The 24,001-nt window shown below is 43.2% G+C and overlaps 1 protein-coding gene across 2 annotated transcripts in view; it reads right to left on the reverse strand.

Annotated features, from left to right (window-relative positions):
• LOC122553887 (RNA-binding protein 25) overlaps window positions 1–24,001 on the reverse strand; it is a 101,412-nt gene that overhangs the window by 40,215 nt on the left and 37,196 nt on the right. The window contains exons 4-6 of one of the 2 annotated variants that reach the window (XM_043698355.2): window positions 22,921–22,968; window positions 15,770–15,940; window positions 15,189–15,246 (exon numbers count right to left, since the gene is read on the reverse strand). In XM_043698355.2, coding sequence (XP_043554290.1) covers window positions 15,189–15,246; window positions 15,770–15,940; window positions 22,921–22,968 — 277 coding nt within the window. Of the gene's footprint in view, window positions 1–15,188; window positions 15,247–15,769; window positions 15,953–22,920; window positions 22,969–24,001 lie in introns of both variants that reach the window. The other variant, XM_043698354.2, reaches the window with a different exon arrangement.

Raw genomic sequence — 24,001 nt, forward strand, 5'->3', positions numbered from 1 at the left:
GAATGCAGTACGAGAACATCAGAGCATTGCAAATGCTAAAATAAAACAAAAAAATGAAGGTACTGGAGATCTGTAACAAATACAGAAACTGCTGCAAAAACTCAATCGGTCCAACAGCATTTGTGGAGAGAAAACAGAATTAGTGTTTTGAATCCAGTGAGCCTTTGTCAGAACTGGACATAGCTTAAAAAAAAAATGGAAATAAGAGGGTGGTTTCAGCAAGCAGATAGGTGAAGACCAGAACACAAGTGACAGAGAAAAGCCAAGAGTGAGAGAAGACAGGAGCAAACAAAAGGGACAGTAAGCCAGTGAAGAGATGCTAGATATGTTAAAACAGGGACTATAAGCAAGTGAAAATGACTTGCTGGTGCTGAAAACAATCCATTTCAGGACAGTATCTGTGGTTGCCAGGATAGGTAACAAACATGGAGAACAGTGTCAACATTCTGAAACTATCAACTTGATGTATAAAGCCGATGGTTGAATGGAAAGATGAGGTGACATACCTGTAGCTTACATTCAACCTCACTGGGTATAGGCCAGATCTCAGAAATCTCAGCACATCGTGGTGTATTGAAATGGCAAGCAATACGAAGCTCAGTGTCATTTTTTACAGGAAGAACGTGAATGTTTTGCTAAGTGATCTGTTTGTCTCCTCAAAATAAGAGTATAGGAGAGGAATAGGAAATGGCATTCCAGTAGCAAAACAGTAGATAAGGTTGAACAAAGTGCAGGTGAATCACTGCCACACCTGGAAGGTGTGACAGTGGCCTTGGATAGTAATGATGGTGCTGGTAAACCAGCAAGTATTGTACCTGCTGTAGTTGTGGGGAGGTATGTGAGTGGAGGAGGAGTGAAACAGGATGTCCTGGAAGGAACTGTCCCTGCAGAATGCTGACAAGGGAGGGGAAAGTGTGCATCATGGTGGCATTGCTGGAGTGGAGTGACAGAGAACAAGGGGGATTGTATGTGTGCATGGGACAAAGAGAGGTGGGGGGAGGTGTGGAACGAGGGAACAAGTGTAGGAAATAAGTCAGACACAGTATTGGGCTTTTCATCCATAATGGTAAGGAATCCTTGGTTCAGGGAAAAGATGGACCCTGAAGATCCCCAGGATAATGTGAAACCATCAGAACAGATGTGACGGAGACAGAAAAACTGGTGAATGGAATGGAGGAAGGACAGTGTGAAAAATATTTAAATCAAGGTAACTATGGGTATGGTGGAATGTTGTACAGGGCCTGTTTTAAAAATAGAGAGCTGAAAATGTGTTGCTGGAGAAGCGCAGCAGGTCAGGCAGCATCCAGGGAACAGGAGAATCGACATTTCGGGCATAAGCCCTTCTTCAGGCTTATGCCCGAAACGTCGATTCGCCTGTTCCCTGGATGCTGCCTGACCTGCTGCGCTTCTCCAGCAACACATTTCCAGCTCTGATCTCCAGCATCTGCAGACCTCACTTTCTCCTTAAAAATGGAGAGAGCAATAAAGTTGGTAACAATGCTGGGCAAAGTTACAGTATTAAATCTGGGCCAAAATTATTTACATTTGGACAAGTATTGTGTTTGAGTGACTCAATCAAGTTCTTTGATCAAGCAAGAAAGGCTTGTTGAGGGTAGAGAAGTTGAGTTTCTGTCTTACAAAAGGTATTTGACAAAGTAGTTAACAGTAAGTTTGTTAGACAAGTTAAAACCAATGAGATTTAAGGAATAGTATCAGGAAAACTACCAATATCAAAGCAAAATTCTGCATTTCTTCAAGATATGAAATAAAAAAACAAGGTGCTGGCAAAACACATCAGGTTTAGAAGCACCTGTGGAGAAAAACACAGTTAACATTTCAATTCTGATATAGCTTTTCCTATAACTGTAGAAGGGTGGAAAAGTAATAGGTTTCTGTTGTTCGAAAAAGGAGAAGGTGAGTGAAACAGAAGGGAAGGTTTAGGAAAAATGAGTAGAGGAAGATAAAGATCAAAGGTACCATCCAACAAAATGCAAAGTAACTATTAATGGTTGTAATGAAAAAGCAAAGCCTTGTCTGAACTAAAACATTAGCAGTAGAATAAAGGTTAGCTATCACTGAAAGCAAAAATACTGAAAGGGATATTGGTGTAAAACATATAAAAATTAAGGTAAGAACACATGGTTTGAAGTAATTGATCTCAAAGTTGGGTCTGAGAGACTAAGTATTTAATAAAAAAAAATGGTATTATTCCAGCTTGTGTGAACTTATTAGAACATCACAGCAGGTCTGGGACCAAAACATAAGCATGTGAGCACAATGGTGCATTGAAAAATGCAAGAAAGCAAAAGAACAGGAGATGTGTTCCACAAAGCAGTCACCAAGACTACTTTTGGTCTCCATAATGTACTTGAACACTTGAAATATTGTAACATTCAAGGCTGTGGGCCTTGTGCTGGGAAGTGCAGATTTGGCGGTGCAGACTTTAACATAAAATAATACAGTACAAGAGCAGGCCCTTTGGCTCACAATGTTGTGCTGAACATGATGCCAAATTGATGAACATGATCCCTTCCGCCTGCCCTTGGTCCATATCCCTTCATATTCACATGCTTACCTAAAAGACCCTTATATGCCACTATTGTATCAGCCTCCATCACCATCCCTGGCAATGCATTGCAGTCTCCTTTGACTAAAAAAAAAACTTGTCCCTCCCCTTCTTTGAACTTATCCCCTCACATTCAATGCATGGCCCCTAGCATTATTTCAACTCAAATTTTACAGACTTCTATCAAGACCCCAGACCATCCATCCTCCCACCTCCACCCCACCCCAGGGGAAACAACCTGAGTCTTTCTACCTTCTCCTTATAGCTCATACCCTCTCATACAGCAGCAGCCTGGTAAACCTCTGCACCCTCTCCAAATCCTCCACATTCTTCCAAAAATGTGATGACCAGAATTGAATGCAATGCTCTTCAGTACAAACTAGCTGAAGTCTTATAAAGCTGCAACATTACAACCTGACTCTTGTACCTCGGTGCTCGGACTAATAAAGGCCATATGCCTTCTTTACCACCCCATCTACTTGTGGGGTCACTTTCAGGAAGCTATAGACTTGAACCCCAAGATCCCTCTAAGTCAATGCTGTTCAGGGTCCTGCCAAAACTGTATTCATTTCCTTAAAATTTAAATCTCCCGAAGTGCAGCAATTCACATTTACCTGGATGAAACTCCATCTGCCAATTCTCTGCCCATGTCTGCAACTGATCTATATACCACTGTGTCCTTTGACAACCTTCGGCACTATCCATAACTCCACCAGTCTTTGTATCACCTCCAAACTTACTAACCCACCAATCTATGTTTTCATCCAAGTCATTTTTATATATATATCACAAATATCACAGTTCCCAGTAAGGATCCCTGCAGGACACTACTTGTCATGGACGTTCTGCCTGAAAAACACTACCCTCTATCTTTTACAAGCAAGCTAATTCTGAATCTAAGCGGCCAAGTCACTGCAGATCCCAAGCATCTTAATCTTCTGAAATGAGCCTACCATGAAGGACACTTGTCGAAAGCCTTATTCAAAATCCACAGTGACAACATCCACTGCTCTATCCTCATCGATCACCTTTGTCACCCGCCCAGCACAAAGCAAAGCTGACTGTCCTTAATTAGGCCATGCCTTTTCAAATGTGTGCAAATCCTATTCCGAAGAATTCTCTCCAATAGCTTCCTAACCACTGATTTGAGTGAGTGGTCCAAGGTTTTCTGGATTATTCCTATTTCTCTTCTTGAACAGGGGAGCAACATTAGCTATTCGGCAGTCCTTTAGGACTTCTCCAGTGGCTAGCAAGGATACAAAGATCTTGGTCAAGTAGTCAGCAATCTGCTCTTGTCTCTCTCAAATAACTTGAGGTAAATACCATCTGCCCTGGGGACATATCCATCTGTTGTTCAAGACATCCAACACCACTCCTTTCTTGATTGCAATATGCCCTGGCATTTTCGCATGCACCACATTAATCTCCATATCCTCTACATCTTTCTCCTGGGTGAATACTGATGCAAATTACTCATTTAGGATATTGCCCACATCCTCTGCAGCCATGCACAAGATCCCTGCTTTGTCCCAGAGTGGTCCTGGCTTCTTCCTATTTATCCTCTTGTTTTTAATTTGGATTGCCTTTAACCAAACTAGCCTCGGTCATTTCATGGCCTCCTCTTTGCTGTCTTAATTAGCTACAAAAGTTCTTTCCCACTTTCTTTACACTGCCCACAGGTCGAGTCCAATTTTAGCTTCCTAAACCTTACACATGCTTCTTTCTTTTCTTCTGACAAAGACATCAATTTTGGTGTCATCTCCAAACTTAATAGCCATGCCCCTCATATTCACATCCAAATCATTTTTGTAAATGGTGAAAAGCAGTGGACCCAGCACCAATCCTTGTGGCACTGCTGGTCCCAAGCCTCCAGACAGAAAAGCAACCATTCTCTTCCAACTTGCTATCCTCGAGCCAAGACATCCAAGACAACACTGAGCAGCCAGTCTTGTCCCTCTCTCAACCAAGTTTCTGACATGGTCACATTATAGGCCCAAGTACTGATCCAGGTTCTAAGCTCATTTGCCTCACCCATAATACTCCTTGAAACAAATCACTTCAGTCCATCAGTCCCATCATGATCATTTATCTGTTTCTGCCTGTCCTTTCTTTCAGGGTTTCTGGCCCTAACATCCACCTCCCCCTCAATTTCTTCAAGTGCTGACCTGCTGCTCTAGTTCCCAGCCTCCCGCCACTCTAGTTTAAACCTTTCCAAGTAACACTGTCAAGATAGGAAGAAATGAATTCAGTGGAACATGAAAAATCTGAAACAATGGGTCTACCAAGGCAGCCCTGCTTTTCAATTTAAATGAGGAGGAGGCAGAAGTGAGTTGTTTGGGATTAGGGAACAGTAAGGTGGAGATCGGTGAATGGAAGATCTTCAGAGGAGATACAGTCAGTGACAGTCACAAAAACGATGCTTAACATGGAGGCTGTTGTCTAGGGATGATAGGAATTATGTCTCAGAATAATGCCAACACGTTAAGTGACATCAGCATATCTAGTCAATAAGTTTGACGAGAAAGTCAGATTAGACCAGAGAGAAAAGTGGACTCAAGTCAGAGTGAGGGAGGGGAACACAAAGCTGATGTCACATTGACAGTTCCCACTGGACAGGTCAAGATTAGGTCAAGGACCACAGAGAGAGGTTTAGATGGAGGGTGTTGAAACTTTATTGCTGGAACAGCACAGCAGGTCAGGCAGCATCCAGGGAACAGGAGATTCGACGTTTCGGGCACAGGCCCTTCTTCAGGAATGGCCTTAGATGGAGGGTGAGAAGTAGGGTGAAAGGGCCTGGTGAACAGGATCAGGATTTCTTCCCAAGGAAACGGGCATGAAGGCAAATGTGACAGTAAGTTTAGATCACATGGGATCCGGGAGATCTAGCCAGTTGGGATACAAAATTGGCTCGAGGGTAGCAAGTTGGAAGAGAATGGTTGCTTTTCTGTCTGGAGGCTTGGGACCAGCAGTGTGCCACAAGGATTGGTGCTGGGTCCACTGCTTTTCACCATTTACAAAAATGATTTGGATGTGAATATGAGGGGCATGGCTATTAAGTTTGGAGGTGACACCAAAATTGGTGGTGTAGTGGACAGGTAAGGACCTCAGTCCAAAAGGATCAGATGAGCCAGCGAACTGAGGAGTGGCAGTTACTTTCATTGGGATAAATGGGAGGTGTTGCATTTTGGGAATGCTACCTGACGCAGGACCAACAGTTAACAGTAGGGCACTGCAGTGCGCTGCAGAACAGAGACCTAGGGGTTAAGATACATAGTGCCTTGAAATTAGAGTTGCACGTCAACAGGGTAGCGAAGGCAGCGTGTGGCATGCTTGCCTTTATTAGTGAGAATTAGGTAAAAACAATGACTGCAGATGCTGGAAACCAGATTCTGGATTAGTGGTGCTGGAAGAGCACAGCAGTTCAGGCAGCATCCGAGGAGCAGTAAAATCAACGTTTCGGGCAAAAGCCCTTCATCAGGAAGAAGACTTGCAGAACTTGGTGGGCGGCACGGTGGCACAGTGGTTAGCACTGCTGCCTCACAGCGCCTGAGACCCGGGTTCAATTCCCGCCTCAGGCGACTGACTGTGTGGAGTTTGCACGTTCTCCCCGTGTCTGCGTGGGTTTCCTCCGGGTGCTCCGGTTTCCTCCCACAGTCCAAAAGATGTGCAGGGTCAGGTGAATTGGCGATGCTAAATTGCCAGTAGTGTTAGGTAAGAGGTAAATGTAGGGGTATGGGTGGGTTTCGCTTCGGCGGGTCGGTGTGGACTTGTTGGGCCGAAGGGCCTGTTTCCATACTGTAATGTAATCTAATCTAATCTAACATTGAGCACAGGAGTCGCAATGTCATGTTGTGGATATACAGAACACTAATGAGGCAAATTTTGGAATACCATGTACAACTCTGGGTCTCCTTGCTAGAGGAAAGATGTTGTGAAACCTGAGAGAGTTTGGAAAAGATTTATAAGGATGCGGCCGGGATTGGAAGGTTTGAGTTTTAGGGAGGTGCTGAATAGGCTGGGGCTATATTCCCTCAGAGGCTGAAGCGTAACCTTATCATAGAATTATAGAAACCCTACAGTGTGAAAACAGTCCATTTGGCCCAACACGTTCACACCGGCCCTCTGAAGATCAACCCACCCAGACCCATTCCCCTGGGCTATTGTTCCAGTTTTACTCCTTGCTAACGCACCTACCCTACACATCCCTGAACACTATGGGCAATTTAGTATGGCCAATTCACCTAACCTGTAATCTGCACGATTAGATTAGATTCCCAAAAGTGTGGAAACAGGCCCTTTGGCCCAACAAGTCCACAGTGACCCTCTGAACAGTAACCTACCCAGAGCTATTTGCCTCTGACTAATTAATGCACCACACTATGGGCAATTTAGCATGGCCAATTCACCTGACTTGCACATCTCTGGACTGTGGGAGGAAACCAGAGCACCCGGAGGAAACCCAGGCAGACATGGGGAGAATGTGCAAATTCCACACAGACAGACAGTCACCTGAGGGCAGAATCGAACCTGATTTCCTGGTGCTGTGAGGCAACAGTGCTAACCACTGAGCCACTGTGCTGCCCAAATAGATTTATGGTCATCGTTCCAGATGTTTCTCAAACCCAGGTTCCCAGAACATTACCTAGGTCCTTGGATTAATAGTCCAGCGATAATACCGCTCCGCCATAGCCTCCCTAGCCTTTGGATTGTGTGAAGAAACTGGAACACCCGAGGGAAACCCTGGGGAGAATGTGGAAACTCCACACAGACGGTTGCCAGAGGCTGGAATCGAACCCAGGTCCCTGGCTCTGAGGCAGCAGTGGTAACCGCTGAGCCAAGCTGCCGGCCCTTACAAGGGTTTATAAAATAATGAGAGGCATGGATAGGGTAAATAAGGTACTTTGCCCAGGGTGGGGTGGTCCAAAACTAGAGGACATATGTTTAAGGTGATGTGGAAAAGATTTAAAAAGAACCTAAAGAGTACCTTTTTCACAGAAGGTGGTGCTTGTGTATAATGAGTTGCCAAAAGGTAGTGGTGTATGGTGGTAGAATTACAACATTTAAAAGGCATCTGGAAGAGTATATGAATAGGAAGGGCTTGGGGAAATGGACTAAATGTTAGTCAAAGGGATTGCAATTTTGGTCAGCACAGAAGAGTGGACCAAATGGTCCGTTTCCATGTGATATGACTCAGTGCCATTTTCCACCCACAATTTACTGAAGTGGAGGCATATGGGATAAAACTGAGTCCTTTGATGAGTACCATTTGTTTGGAAAGTCAGAGAGGATAGTGAATACTCTAGTGGCCCACGTACTATATGCAATTCTGCAGTTAGGCTGTCTTCTAATATCCATCTTAGGGCTATCATTCCCACCGTGACTTGGGCCGCACTTACTCACCATACTTCCTGCATCAACTTTCACTGGAAAGATGGCAGCTGAGAGGAAACCTGATAGAGGTCTACAAAATTATGAGATGCACAGATAAGGTGGATTTTCAGAGGGTTTTTCCCAGGGTTGAAATTACAATTACAAGGGGGCACAGGTTCAAGGTGATAGGGGAAAATTTTAGAGAGATGTACAAGGGAAGATTTTCATGCAGAGAGTGGTAGGAGTCTGGTATGCACTGATAGAAGAGGTGGTGACATTCAAGATGCATCTGGATAGTTACATGAACAGGGAATGAATAGAGAGATATGGACCAAATAAGGCCAGGTTTGGTTTTTAGTTTAGGTAGGGCATGATGATCAGCAGAGTCACAATGTTGGTCTTTTTTTTAAAGAAAGGTTACTATGCCCTTGAGTTTATTTCCCCCAGAGTAATTGGCCAGGCTCCAACAAGGCTGAGTTTGAAAGTTTTATTGGGGCCTATTTTGTTTACCCATAATAGATAATGTTTCCAGACTAAGATCTTCAGGTCTTAAAAAACTGGTATAATCAAAGGGCAGTGGCCAGCTAGCTATGTAGCTAGCCTTCATTTAGATCAGAGTTAGTTGCAGCAGGGAATGAGAGAAAAAAAACTGCTGAACTCTCTGCTCTGTCTTGAAACCTGTAAGCCTTTGTTTAATTTTACCTTTTGTGCCAAGGGATCTGTTTGTGGGGATTAGATTAGATTAAGTAGGTAAGTGCTGCATTTTGCTTGTTCTATTCTTTAGACCTAGTTTTTTTTTTAAAAAGGTTACTTTTAGAGGGATGGCAGTGAAGGCAGTGCAATCCTCTTGCAACATGTTTGAGGTGAGGGATGCCATGGACGTCCCTGCTGATTACACTTGCAGGAAGTGCACCCATCTCCAGCTCCTCCAAGACCGTGTTAGGGAACTGGAGCTGGAGTTGGATGAACTTGGGATCATTTGGGAGGCAGAGGGGGTCATAGATCGGAGCTTTAGGGAAGTAGTAACTCCAAAGATTGCAGACAGATGGGTGATAGTGAGGGTCCCCCCCCTGCGGCCGTTCCCCTCAAGAACAAGTATACCGTTTTGGATACTTGTGGGGGGGTAAGCAATGGGGTTCAGGCCTCTGGCACGGAGCCTGTCCCCGTTGCTCAGAAGGGAAGGGTGGAGAAGAGCAGAGCAATAGTTATTGGGGACTCGATAGTTCGGGGCACAGACAGGCGGTTCTGTGGGGGCGAGAGAGACTCACGTTTGGTATGTTGCCTCCCAGGTGCAAGGGTACGTGACGTCTCTGATCGTGTTTTCCGGGTCCTTAAGGGGGAGGGGGTGCAGCCCGAAGTGGTGGTCCACATTGGCACCAACGACATAGGTAGGAGGAGGGCTGAGGATGTTAGGCAGGCTTTCAGGGAGCTAGGTTGGAAGCTCAGAGTTAGAACAAACAGAGTTGTTGTCTCTGGTTTGTTATCCGTGCCACGTGATAGAGTCGAGGAATAGGGAGCGAGAACAGTTAAATGCGTAGCTACAGGGATAGCGCAGGAGGGAGGGATTCCGGTATCTGGATAACTTGGGTTCTTTCTGGGGAAGGTGGGACCTCTATAAACAGGATGGTCTACACCTGAACCTGAGGGGCAACAGTATCCTTGGGGGGAGGTTTGCTAGTGCTCTTGGGGGGGGGGGTTTAAACTAACTCTGCAGGGGCATGGGAACCTAGACTGTAGCTTTAGGGTGCAGGACCTGGAGTGTAGGGAGGTTAGGAGGGTGCCTGTAAACAGGAAAATGGCTTGAAGTGTGTATACTTCAATGCAAGAAGTATACGAAATAAGGTAGGTGAACTTGCAGCGTGGGTTGGTACCTGGGACTTCGATGTTGTAGCTATTACGGAAACATGGGTAGAACAGGGTCAGGATTGGCTGTTGCAGGTTCCAGGGTTTAAATGTTTTAGTAGGGTCAGAGGTGGGTGTAAAAGAGGGGGAGGTGCGGCATTGCTTGTCAAAGATCGTATTACAGCGGTGGAAAGGTCGATGAATGAAGACTCGCCATCTGGAGGTAGTTTGGGCTGAGGTTAGGAATAGGAAAGGTGAGGTCACCCTGTTAGGAGTTTTCTGCAGGCCTCCTAATAGTCCTAGAGACGTAGAAGAAAGGATTGCGAGGATGATTCAGGAGAAGAGTGAAAGTAATAGGGTGATTGTTATGGGGGACTTTAACTTTCCAGATATTGACTGGGAAAGCTATAACTCGAGTTTGTTAGCTGGGTCGGTGTTTGTCCAATGTGTGCAGGAGGGTTTCCTGACACAATATGTAGACAGGCCAACAAGAGGTGAGGCCATACTGGATTTGGTTCTGGGTAACGAACCAGGCCAGGTGTTAGAATTGGAGGTAGGTGAGCACTTTGGGGACAGTGACCACAATTCGGTGACTTTTACTCTAGTGATGGAGAGGGATAAGTGTGCACTACAGGGCAAGAGTTATAGCTGGGGGCAGGGAAATTATGATGCGGTGAGGCACGACTTAGGATGCATGGCTTGAAAAAGTAGGTTTCAAGGCATGGGCACAATTGATTTGTGGAGCTTGTTCAAGAGCAACTATTGAGTGTCCTTGATAAGTATGTACCTGTCAGGCAGGGAGGAAAGGGTCGTGTGAGGGAGCCGTGGTTTAATAAGGAATTGGAATCCCTTGTTAAATGGAAGAGGGTGGCCTATATAAAGATGAGGCGTGAAGGTTCAATTGGGGCGATTGAGAGTTATAAGGTAGCCAGGAAGGATCTGAAGAGAGAATTAAGAGCAGCAAGGAGGGGACATGAAAAGTCCTTAGTTGGTAGGATTAGGGAAAACCCTAAGGCTTTCTATAGGTATGTCAGGAATAAAAGAATGACTAGGGTAGGAATAGGTCCAGTCAAGGATAGTAGTGGGAAGTTGCATGTGGAGGCTGAAGAGATTGGGGAGACACTGAATGAATACTTTTCGTCAGTATTCACTCAGGAACAGGACATTGTTGCCGATGTGAATATTGAGTCACAATTAATTAGAATGGACTGCTTTGAGGTATGTAGGGAAGAGGTGTTGGAAATTCTGGAAAGGGTGAAAATAGATAAGTCCCCTGGGCCTGATGGCATTTATCCTAGGATTCTCTGGGAAGCAAGGGAGGAGATTGCAGAGCCATTGGCCTTGATTTTTATGTCCTCTTTGTCTACAGGAGTAGTGCCAGAAGACTGGAGGATAGCAAATGTGGTTCCCTTGTTCAAGAAGGGGAGTAGGGATAACCCTAGTAACTATAGGCCGGTGAGTCTCACTTCTGTTGTGGGCAAAGTCTTAGAGAGAATTGTAAGGGATAGGATTTATGAACATCTGGATAGGAATAATGTGGTTTTGTGAAGGGCAGGTCGTGCCTCACAAACCTTATCGAATTCTTTGAGAAGGTGACTAAGGAGGTAGACGAGGGTAAAGCGGTAGATGTGGTATATATGGATCTTAGTAAGGCTTTTGATAAAGTTACCCATGGTAGGCGACTGCAAAAAATACGGAGGTATGGCATTGAGGGTGAGTTGGAGGTTTGGATTAGGAATTGCCTGGCTGTAAGAAGGCAGAGGGTCGTAGTTGATGGTAAAGGTTCACCTTGGAGTGCAGTTACTAGCGGTGTTCCGCAAGGATCTGTTTTGGGACCATTGCTGTTTGTCATTTTTATAAATGACCTGGAGGAGGGGCTAGAAGGTTAGGTGAGCAAGTTTGCGGATGATACAAAAGTCGGTGGAGTTGTTGACAGTGAGGAAGGAGGTGTCAGGTTACAGCTGGATATAGATAAGTTGCAGAGTTGGGCAGAAAGGTGGCAAATGGAGTTCAATGTAGCTAAGTGTGAGGTGATTCACTTTGTAAGAGTAACAAAAAGATGGGGTACTGGGCTAATGGTCAGATACTTGGTAGTGTGGATGAGCAGAGGGATCTTGGTGTCCATGTACACAGATCTCTGAAAGTTGCCACCCAGGTAAATAGTGCGGTGAAGGCGGCATATGGCGTACTGGCTTTTATTGGTAGAGGAATTGAGTTCCGGAGCCCTGAGGTCATGTTGCAGTTGTATAAGACTCTGGTGCGGCCGCATCTGGAGTATTGTGTGCAGTTTTGGTCGTCATACTATAGGAAGGATGTGGAGGCACTGGAACGGGTGCAGAGGAGGTTTACCAGGATGTTGCCTGGTATGGTAGGACGATCGTATGAGGAAAGGCTGAGGCACTTGGGGCTGTTTTCAATGGAGAAAAGAAGGTTTAGGGGTGACTTGATAGAGGTGTACAAGATGATTAGGGGTTTAGATAGGGTTGACTGTGAGAACCTTTTTCCACGTATGGAGTCAGCTATTACGAGGGGGCATAGCTTTAAAATAAGGGGTGGTAGGTATAGGACAGATTCTTTACTCAGCGAGTCGTGAGTTCATGGAATGCCCTGCCAGTAGCAGTGGTGGACTCTCCCTCTTTATGGGCATTTAAACGGGCATTGGAGAGGCATATGGAGGATAGTGGGCTAGTGTAGGTTAGGCGAGCTTGGATCAGCGCAACATCGAGGGCCAAAGGGCCTGTATTGCGCTGCATTTTTCTATGTTCTATGTACCGACAGTATGGAAACACGTCCTTCGGCCCAACAAGTCCACACCCACCCAGACCCATTCCCCTACCCTTTATTTACTCCTGTTGCAACTATCTTTGGAAGAGTATCATTAAGTCGGGATAGTCTGTCGGGTTTGGATAGGAAGTTATCTGATATTCTATTTTCTGTTCTTGATGTTTCATTCTGTAATTTTGTAAGTAAATTCTGTTTGTTTAAAAAACTCAGCAGTCGGTCCAGCTAATAGAATCTGGGAGTATCTACTATATACTTACCTAAAACAAATAGCAAAGCCTGGGCTACCTGCTGAAAAATGTTTTGAGGGGTCGGGCCTGTTCCTGTGTTGTCCTTTCACTTTTGGTTTTCGTTGACTGCCTTCCTTTCTCCCAGTTTCTGAAGTATATTTTCTGATGTTAGTTTCCTCATCATTCTTCCAACATTGCTTCCTTTTTCTGCACACACCCCCCCCACCGCCCAAACTCAGGATCCCTATCCTTTTGTGGCAAGCAAGACCTTCAATCATGTTCAACCCATTTCCTGTATTTCTGCTTTCTGCGGTATCTGACCTTCCCTTCTGTTTCACTTACCCCACTCCTCCCCACTCTTAACAAGAAGGATCTAAAGTTGGTTAACAGCTTAAAGGTAAACAGTTGCTTATTTTCAGATTGAAGGGACATTACAATGTTGTAACTCAAGGCTATTGCAATCACTGTTCTTTTTGATGTGTTTTTGTCACTTGGACTTGGGTATTTGGTATAAAATCAAAGTTTGCAAACAACATTATGTCTTTCAAGGATCCTAACAGTTTTGGAATTCATCAAAGAAGCAAACAGATGACAGAAGATTTAACAAAGGCAAGTGTGTAGTGAAATAAAAACAGGTAGTGTTGGAGAAACTCAGCAGAACTGGCAGCATCTGTGAAGACAAAGAGTCCACTATGACTCATTTAGAATTGATGGGGGCTGGAAACGTGGCTTTTGTTTTAAACTGCAGAAAGCAGAAGGCCAAACAGTAGCAGAATAATGATACAGAAAAAAGAAATGTTAATTGTAAGTATCAGTAGCAGAAAATAGATCAGCTCTACTAGGAACAAACACATGCAAGCAAAGCTTTTGGAAAAGTATTTCTGTTTAGGGAGGGGAGAAGTTTCACATTGGTGGTAATGCATTTTGATAGGATGAGGTAAAGAAAAGATTTAGATAAAGGAATAAAGTATATAAGCAAATAAGGTATGCCACATTCTGGACAGCATTCTTTAGGAAGGATATGAAATGGTTCAAGGGATTTACTACAATAGTACCTGGGATAAAAGGAGTTAACTGGACACTCAGCGTTTTCAAATAATGAAAAATTGAAACACTTCATAAGAAACTGTTTCCAGCGTCAGTAAGGTCAATAAGCAGAGAATGCAGATTTTTGCTTGACAAAAATGGACACTTGGTTTATCCCGAATGCTCTTGCCGAAAGGACAACGGAATCAGTTTCAAAGTAACATGGAAGATGAAATAAATAAGGCAAAATGTGAAAGGGAGTGGGATTCATTAGTTCAGCAAATAGCCAGCATAGACACAATGGGTCTAATGCTGTCTTCTGCCCTATCATCCTCAAATGAAAACCAAATGATCTGTGGATGCTGGAAATCAGAAACAAAAAGCAGAAAATGCTGGAAAAGTTCAGCAGGTCTCACAGCATCTATGGAGAGAAATCAGGGTTAGCATTTCAGGTCAAGTGATCATTCCTCAGAACTCAATTCTCTCCACAGATGCTGCCTGACCTGCTGAGTTTTTTCAGCAGCTTCTATTTTTGATCCTATGATTCTAATAGGTCCCGCAAAACTTGTGAACAAAGTAGTGCAATGAGATAACAACATTTGGGTTTTATAATTAACTTTGCATCAATTCCCTGCTGACAGTGGCAAACAGAGGAGCCTCAATTATCTGAAGGACACTGGCAGGGAGTATTTTGTTCAGATAATCGAATGCCGGATAACACAGTTTAGCCAAGTGTCACGATCTTGTTCGGATAATCTGAAATTTCGATAATCGAAGCCAGATTAACAGGTTCCTCTGTACTCTCTGTCCAAAGAATAGCGCATTCCATTTACCTCACGAATTTGAGGGGAAAATTTCTGCCTACCTTCTCTGGGTAAAGGTAGTACCTCATGAGAAAATCCCTCCATTTATCTGAAAAGTGCCAGGTCAACATTTATATGTCAGTTTGATGTCAGTAATAAATCACAATCCCAGTAATATGATGAACTACCAGTTACTTAGGGGCTTAGTTTAACTTTTGGGTGAAAGGTTAATCAACCTAATCATGATGTTCTATTTGGGAGTCACCACAATAATCTGAAAGGAGTTGCTCTTGAGAGGCTCGCTCAATAGCTTCCAACACCTTAGCAGAGAAAACAGCAGAAATGCACAGGAAGTCATCTGTGGCCCACCACTCAACATGGTATTTTGGAATAAGTTTTTGTTAAACTTCAAACCAGCCCAGCCAGTTACCCACATACCATGAACAAATGAAACAAAAGATTCAAATGGATAATGTACAAGTAATATACTTACAAACAGTCTAAAGTAGGCTAAAGACTCACTTGGTGAATTCCAACTCATTTATATAACTCAGTACAAACTATACATACCTTGCAACTTTCCTGAAGCCCCTTGCACTCTCTTCCAGCTTAAAACCAAGCCGCATTTCTGAAAATTGGAGATGATTATTACCATGTTGTTTACCAACTGAATGTCAGCTTTTATAACAACGCTGTAAAACATATTACGAGGAACCATTTTGTCAAGTCCACACATGAGCTGTAATCCACAAGTAAACAAAGAGCAATTCACCACAGTTTATTTTCTAACAATGCGAAACAGGCGTTTCAATTTGTGCTTTAGCAATCTGGGATGGGAGGCACAACATCAATACAGCATCATCTCTACTTGAAAATGAAAATGAAACTGAGGCATTGGAGCCAGGACTTGGTGCAGGAAGACAGGATAGATATTTGTTTGAAGAAAGGGTAGAATTCATTTCTACTGACTTATCTCAATAGTTAGGTAGCCCAAGAACAAAGATCTGTGTTCTTAGATGTGCCATTACCATCTAGGCACAGCGGCCACACACAGCACCATAACTCAGCCTAAGTCAATTACGCATTAGGGAGACAACTGCAACACCAACTTTTATGATGTTCTCCATATGACATTGCAAAAGGAAACTTACTGCAAGCAACTGCCTGATTAGCATATCTGAAGCTTTCTCAGAGATATTGCCAACGAACACCGTTGTAGTTGGACCACTGTTTTCATCACTATCACGGCTCCTCTGACTAGAATGGTCTTTCCTTGGTCCAATATGCTTTCCAACCATGGGTACAGAGGTTGGTACCAGAACCTGTGTAAAACACTGCAATGTTTGAATCTATTATTCAAGAAATAGAAACATCGAAGATAATCCTTTGTACAATGTGGTAATACTGCTTCAAGATCATTTCAAGGAATAAAGGACGCCAGCTTTCTGAACTTATTGATCCCACAATCCAATGTTCCTGTACGAATTTCATCACTTAAATAGAAACAATTTGCTCAGACATAAGTTTAGAGATCATAGTAAACCATGCAGAATACCGCAAATCGTGAACATTAGAGGGAGTGGATCTAAAGTTGCAGCAGAATGGCAATTTGGCATCCTTATGTAGTTCAGTTTTTGTTACAAGAATCGTAGTGGATAGATTTCATAATCTTAATGGGTCAAAACAGAGTTATGAAGTGGTTACTCTGAGATTCTCAGGCAATCAATTTTTCCCGATAGAATGAGATATAATACTCCTTTCTGAACCAACCTATGTGTGGAGGCTGCAAAGAATGAAGGAAAGGAAAGGCTGCAGAGGAACAAAGAAAAGTACTAATGTTAAAAACCGTAAAAGAGGAGAGAGAAAATGGACAGTGACAAAAGTGGGAGAGGATTCTGGGTAGTACAAGATGGAGGACAGAAACTTTCTGGCTATAAGAGCTGCTCTTTTTTTTTGAGGTATTTTAGGTGTAGGAGGTGATGTCCTCGAATTCCAGGAGCAGCAATTACTGTTTTATATGCTGTTGCATTTTTTTGGAACTTTGGAAAAAAAGTCAAAACAACAGCAGTTTAAAAGGGAGAAGAGCAGAAAAAGGAAGCACATGGTGAGCGAGAGAGAGAGCGCGAGAGAGAGCGCGAGAGAGAGCGCGCGAGAGAGCGCGCGAGAGAGCGCGCGAGAGAGCGCGCGAGAGAGAGCGCGAGAGAGAGCGCGAGAGAGAGCGCGAGAGAGAGCGCGAGAGAGAGCGCGAGAGAGAGCGCGAGAGAGAGCGCGAGAGAGAGCGCGAGAGAGAGCGCGAGAGAGAGCGCGAGAGAGAGCGCGAGAGAGAGCGCGAGAGAGAGCGCGAGAGAGAGCGCGAGAGCGAGAGAGCGAGAGAGAGCGCGAGAGAGAGAGCGAGAGAGAGAGCGAGAGAGAGAGCGAGAGAGAGAGCGAGCGAGCGAGCGAGAGAGAGAACGGATTGTACCCAAGTTGGAAGGGGACTAATATACTGGCAGGGAAATTTGCTAGAACTGCTTGGGAGGATTTAAACTAGTAAGGTGGGGGGGTGGGGGGGACCTCAGGGAGATAGTGAGGAAAGAGATTGATCTGAGACAGGTACAGCTGAGAACAGAAGTGAGTCAAACGGTCAGGGCGGGCAGGACTAATAAATTGAACTGCATTTATTTCAATGCAAGAGGCCCAATAGGGAAGTTAGATGAACTCAGGGCATGCTTAGGAACATGGGACTGTAATATCATAGCAATTATGGAAACACGGCTCAGGGATGGGCAGGACTGGCAGCTTAATGTTTCAGGATACAAATGCTACAGGAAGGATAGAAAGGGAGGCAAGAGAGGAGAGGGAGTGGCATTTTTGATAAGGGATAGCATTACAGCTGTGCTGAGGGAAGATATTCCCGGAAATATATCCAGGGAAGTTATTTGGGTGGAACTGAGAAATAAGAAAAGGATGATCACCTTATTGGGATTGTATTATAGACCCCCTAGTAGTCAGAGGGAAATTGAGAAACAAACTTGTAAGGAGATCTCAGCTATCTGTAAAAATAATAGGGTAGTTATGGTAGGGGATTTTAAATTTCCAAACATCGACTGGGACTGCCATAGTGTTAAAGGTTTAGATGGAGAGGAATTTCTTAAGTGTGTACAAGACAATTTTCTGATTCAGTATGTGGATGTACCTACTAGAGAAGGTGCAAAACTTGACCTACTCTTGGGAAATAAGGCAGGGCAGGTGACTGGGGTGTCAGTGAGGGAGCACTTTGGGGCCAGCGACCATAATTCTATTAGATTGAAAATAGCGATGGAAAAAGATAAACCAGATCTAAAAGTTGAAGTTCTAAATTGTAGAAAGGCCAATTTTGACGGTATTAGGCAAGAACTTTCGAAAGCTGATTGGAGGCAAATGTTCGCAGTTAAAGGGTCAGCTGGAAGATGGGAAGCCTTCAGAAATGAGATAACAAGAATCCAGAGAAAGTATATTCCTGTCGGGTGAAAGGGAAGGCTGGTAGGTATACGGAATGCTGGATGACTAAAGAAATTGAGGGTTTGGTTAAGAAAAAGAAGGAAGCATATGTCAGGTATAGACAGGATAGATCGAGTGAATCCTTAGAAAAGTATAAAGAAAGTAGGAGTATACTTAAGAGGGAAACCAGGAGGGCAAAACGGGGACATGAGATAGCTTTGCAAATAGAATTAAGGAGAATCCAAAGGGTTTTTACAAATATATTAAGGACAAAAGGGTAACTAGGGAGAGAATAGGGTCCCTAAAGATCAGCAAGGTGGCGTTTGTGTGGAGCCACAGAAAATGGGGGAGATACTAAATGAATATTTTGCATCAGTATTTACTGCGGAAAAGGACATGGAAGATATAGACTGTAGGGAAATAGATGGTGACATCTTGCAAAATGTCCAGATTACAGAGGAGGAAGTGCTGGATGTCTTGAAACGGTTAAAGGTGGATAAATCCCCAGGACCTGATCAGGTGTACCCGAGAACTCTGGGGGAAGCTCGAGAAGTGATTGCTGGGCCTCTTGCTGAGATATTGGTAGCATCGATAGTCACAGGTGAGGTGCCGGAAGACTGGAGGTTGGCAAACGTGGTGCCACTGTTTAAGAAGGGCGGTAAAGACAAGCCAGGGAACTATAGACCAGTGAGCCTGACCCCTGTGGTGGGCAAGTTGTTGGAGGGAATCCTGAGGGACAGGATGTACATGTATTTGAAAGGCAAGGACCGATTCGGGATAGTCAACATGGCTTTGTGCATGGGAAATCATGTCTCACAAACTTCATTGAGGAGTTTTTTGAAGTAACAAAGAAGATTAATGAGGGCAGAGCAGTCGATGTGATCCAAATGGACTTCAGTAAGGCGTTTGACAAGATTCCATGGGAGACTGATTAGCAAGGTTAGATCTCATGGAATGCAGGGAGAACTAGCCATTTGTATACAGAACTGGCTCAAAGATAGAAGACAGAGGGTGGTAGTGGAGGGTTGTTTTTCAGACTGGAGGCCTGTGATCAGTGGAGTGCCACAAGGATCGGTGCTAGGCCCAAGGCTTTTTGTCATTTACATAAACGATTTGGATGCGAGCATAAGAGGTACAGTTAGCAAGTTTGCAGATGACACCAAAATTGGAGATGTAGTGGACTGTGACTATCGATGATACCAATATCTCAGCAAGAGGCCCAGCAATCACTTCTCTAGCTTCCCACAGAGTTCTCGGGTACACCTGATCAGGTCCTGGGGATTTATCCACCTTTAACCGTTTCAAGACATCCAGCACTTCCTCCTCTGTAATCTGGACATTTTGCAAGATGTCACCATCTATTTCCCTACAGTCTATATCTTCCATGTCCTTTTCCGCAGTAAATACTGATGCAAAATATTCATTTAGTATCTCCCCATTTTCTGTGGCTCCACACAAACGCCACCTTCGCTGTAGTGGACAGCGAAGAGGGTTACCTCAGACTACAACAGGATCTGGACCAGATGGGCCAATGGGCTGAGGGGTGACAGATGGAATTTAATTCAGATAAATGCGAGGTGCTGCATTTTGGGAAAGCAAATCTTAGCAGGCTTATACACTTAATGGTAAGGTCCTAGGGAGTGTTGCTGAACAAAGATCTTGGAGTGCATAGCTCCTTGAAAATGAAGTCGTAGGCAGATAGGATAGTGAAGTAGGCATTTGGTATGCTTTCCGTTATTGGTCAGAGTATTGAGTACAGGAGTTGGGAGGTCATGTTGCAGCTGTACAGGACATTGGTTAGGCCACTGTTGGAATATTGCGTGCAATTCTGGTCTCCTTCCTATCGGAAAGATGTTGTGAAACTTGAAAGGGTTCAGAAAAGATTTACAAGGATGTTGCCAGTGTTGGAGGATCTGAGCTACAAGGAGAGGCTGAACAGGCTAAGGCTGTTTTCCCTGGAGTGTTGGAGGCTGAGGGGTGACCTTATAGAGGTTTACAAAATTATGAGGGGCATGGATAGGATAAATAGACAAAGTCTTTTCCCTGGCATCAGGGAGTCCAGAACTAGAGGGCAGAGGTTTAGGGTGAGAGGGGAAAGATATAAAAGAGACATAAGGGGCAACTTTTTCACACAAAGGATGGTATGTGCATGGAATGAGCTGCCAGAGGAAGCGGTAAAGGTTGTTACAACTGCAACATTTAAGAGGCATTTGGATGGGTATATGAATAGGAAGGGTTTGGAGGGACCAGGTTCTGGCAGATGGGACTAGATTGGGTTGGGATGTCTGGTCAGCTTGGACTGGTAGGACCGAAGGGTCTGTTTCCATGCTGTACATCTCTATGACTCTAAAAGTGTGAAGTGTATACAGTCGAAAATAAAAGTGAAAGACTGAAATAAATACAGGGAGACGAAAAGCAAAAGCAATGGTGAGCACAAACAGATGTAAAGGAATAGAGATTGACTGAGGCACTGCTCATTGTCAAGGAGAAGAATAGATGGAACGAACAACGCTTACAAGGAACTGACAAAGGAGACAGTAGGAACACAGACAAAAAGCAGAGATACGTAGCACAAAAAAAGGAGATGAAAAGAAGTTTTCCATTTGTATGGTTGAGAACACCACAAATCTAAAATGCATCCCAGAATGCAAAATGCAATTTGTTTATTTAAGTTTCAGAAGGCTAATCAAAAGTTCTGCTTCTAAAATTGCCAATAAAACTTTAAAATTTAACAAGTTCAGGATAGAATACAGTGCTGCATATGAAGGTAGAGTATGGAGAAGCATCAATTGTGGGTATTTTGCTGGATTTGTGGAATATAGTGTTCAATAAAAAAAGTGGGACAGCACAGTGGCTCAGTGGTTAGTACTGCTGTAGAATGGGATGCTCTTCAAAGGGTCGCTGCAACCTCAATGGACCCAATGGCCTGCTTCCACACTCTATGAATTCCATGAAAAAAGCATACAGTCTCAAAGCCAGAGATAGAACTATCAATGTTATAACATGGTGAGGCTTTTGAACATGTTTACATCTTTCAGCATTTTGTAAGCCTAAAAATTAAACAATTCTGGTGAGGTTATGCTAAGACTATAAAATGGATGGATCAACTGGATCAAATGGAATAGAGTACATAGTTTGTCATTCCAAAAATTGGGAACTAGAAATGTTGAAAATGCCACAATGAAAAACAAGAAAATTAAAATGAGAAGTAGTTGAGCTGCAAAGTTAGTTTAATTCCTATAAAATATCTTGTCCATAATTTTTACATTTAGCGGTCTCACCATGGCTAATCCACAATTATCTCCACAGTTCGTCTGAATAATATCATAGCCCAAATTATGTCTCAACGTTTCCATCATTTAAGATTAGAATATTTATCAATGCACCATTGTCCTTTAACAAAAACTGAACGACTTGTCAAAGAACAAGCATCTGCAATATATATTGAGAACATCGACTCTTGATTGCCACAAAGTAACTTACACAATTACCATAAATTAGCCATTTGCACACAGTAACAGAATCCACTTAGCCAAGTTTTACAATGCAGTTTCAATGTAATTACGGAACACTAAATTCTAACTTAGAGAAAATACATCATGTTGGGTCTATGTAGAAATTAACAAACAAGATACTGTTTTGTGGCATTGATCAGAGTCAACAGGGAAGTCTTATATCGAGGTTTCCTGATGTTTCAGCAGGGAGGAGGCTGGAAGGTTGCAACTGGGATCTAACAGGACTGGAAGCTTTGTCCATTTCTTCAATCAACCAAAATCTGTTGGCAACACTTGTTCCTGGAAGAATTCTATTCTCCCAGTTTCTCTATTTCTGCCACTTGTTCTAACTTTCCATAATAGTGCTTCCAATTAATCTTCATGTTTCAACAAGCGAAGGATCTCTCCTAATTTTGGTTGAAGACACTCAGCCATGTCCATTAGTGTTCTCGGACTTCTGCTTTCAACTTGAGAAAAACAGCTCTCTTGCTCTTCTTCTCACAAAACAATGGCCTCTGCACTCTTCAAATCAGCCCTGTCATTTCTGCCACCTTCAAGATGCCATTATCGAACCATCGTCTCCTCCCCTCTCAGTACTCCAAAGGGCCATGCCCACCTCAGCAACTGTTGCACTCCTCAATCTCACCCGAACAGCCCTTCCCCACAGCATGTATTTGAGCAAACTACACCTGCTCTTTCGCCTCCTCCCTAGGTCCGAACATTTCTTCCAGATGAAAGTAACGTATGAATACTTTCCAATTTAGGAGATCATATTCGCTGCTCACAATGTGCTCATTTCTGCACTGGGCAGACCAAACACATGTCATACCAGCTGCCCAGACCTCCATACAGTCACAACAAGTGTGACCTCAAGTTTCTGATTGTGTTATTTTAATTCACCTTAAAAATATGGCACTTTGAGCATCATACTTGAAACACAGAATTACACTGAAATTATAGCACAGAAACAGGACATTTGGCCTAATTCTGTTTTGGTATTACCTCTTGCCCTGTTGCCATATTTGTTGATTTCCATTTTTCTACCAGTAGTTCTCTTAAATTTTGTCATGTTCTCAACTGTATATGACTAATTCCAAGAATTAATTCTGATTACATACAAGATGCCCTTCTGTTTTTGCTGTTTAAATAAAATGTTTGGTGTGAGGAGTTAGTGCCCATAATGCTACACATGGAATCTCCAAGTTCAGCAAGAGTGCCTGGAGATTTCACTGAGGAATTAAAAAAAGGTGTCCAGGGAAGTAGGAGAAAAGGGCAAAAGGAACTGATTTCATACAATGATTAATGTTCAGTTATAAACTGCCAATGGCAGCGGTCCCAGAACAGGTTACCTGTTTGCCCTCTGTTGGGCAACGGTTCATGGTGTACAGCATGGAGACCTGAAAAGGGGGAGGGAGACAACAACAGTATAAATACAACATATCTTACACAACATGGGAATAAGTTTTTGTCACACATGGAAGACAGTTTTACAAATGGCACTTCCTATTCTAAACTGATCCCAGTCTGTTAATCTATTTGCATGCACTAATAAATGAAAAGTACCAACACTTCCACATAAACCCCTCTGAATATGGAATGACTTTTCAATGGATATAACTGAAAATTAAGAAGTTTTAAAAAGGTGGTTTTGCCAAGGATGTTCACTTCAAACAGCTCAAATTACAACTCAATCATCAAATATGGTCGTGCTCATCTTAACTTTTTTTTCTCTCCGAACTGCAAAAATGCCTACTTTGAGTTTACGTTTTCACCCATTTCAATTTATACTGCCAGATTCTACTGAAAACTGTTAAGAACATTTATAAACAAAAGCTCTCATCTGCTCTGTGATTCACAAGACCACTGCTAATTGTCACCTCTGCACTTTTTCGACCTACCCCATATCTTTTGATTCTCTGTGTTAAAGACACAGTCATTAATTTTGAAATAAAAAAACAACTGAGCACCCACAACTCTTGGTGTAGAGCATTCAAAGGATCTCTACTCTCAATGTTGAAACTATTCATCTGAATCCTTAATTAGTTGACTGCTAATTCTGAAACTATGAACAATAGTTTCCAGACTCTTCAGGCAGGGAAAACAGCCTGCCAGCTCATTGAGGAATTTTACATTAATAAGATCAAATCAATTTTCCTAAATTTCAGATAAAACAGGCCCATTTCGCTCATCTCTGACCTCATCATTGCACCCCTATTTCCTATGTTCCTATAAGGCAGACCTCTCATTTCAGAAAGATATATTTACCTCAAGATTAAGCAGAGTGTGTACTTTCCCAAGAAAAGTCTTAGATTGGTTCAGAAACCATAAGATAATTCATGAAAGAGATGCAAGAATTTTCATTTTTACTTATTAATGGATCACTTCAATTTAGTTACTTATATTCACACAGTGGCATTAATATTTCATTTA

The sequence above is a fragment of the Chiloscyllium plagiosum genome, unplaced genomic scaffold (genome assembly GCF_037043375.1).
Source record: "Chiloscyllium plagiosum isolate Xiang-an unplaced genomic scaffold, Cpla_swu_hap1 HiC_scaffold_8, whole genome shotgun sequence".
Taxonomy (NCBI): Eukaryota; Metazoa; Chordata; class Chondrichthyes; order Orectolobiformes; family Hemiscylliidae; genus Chiloscyllium; species Chiloscyllium plagiosum.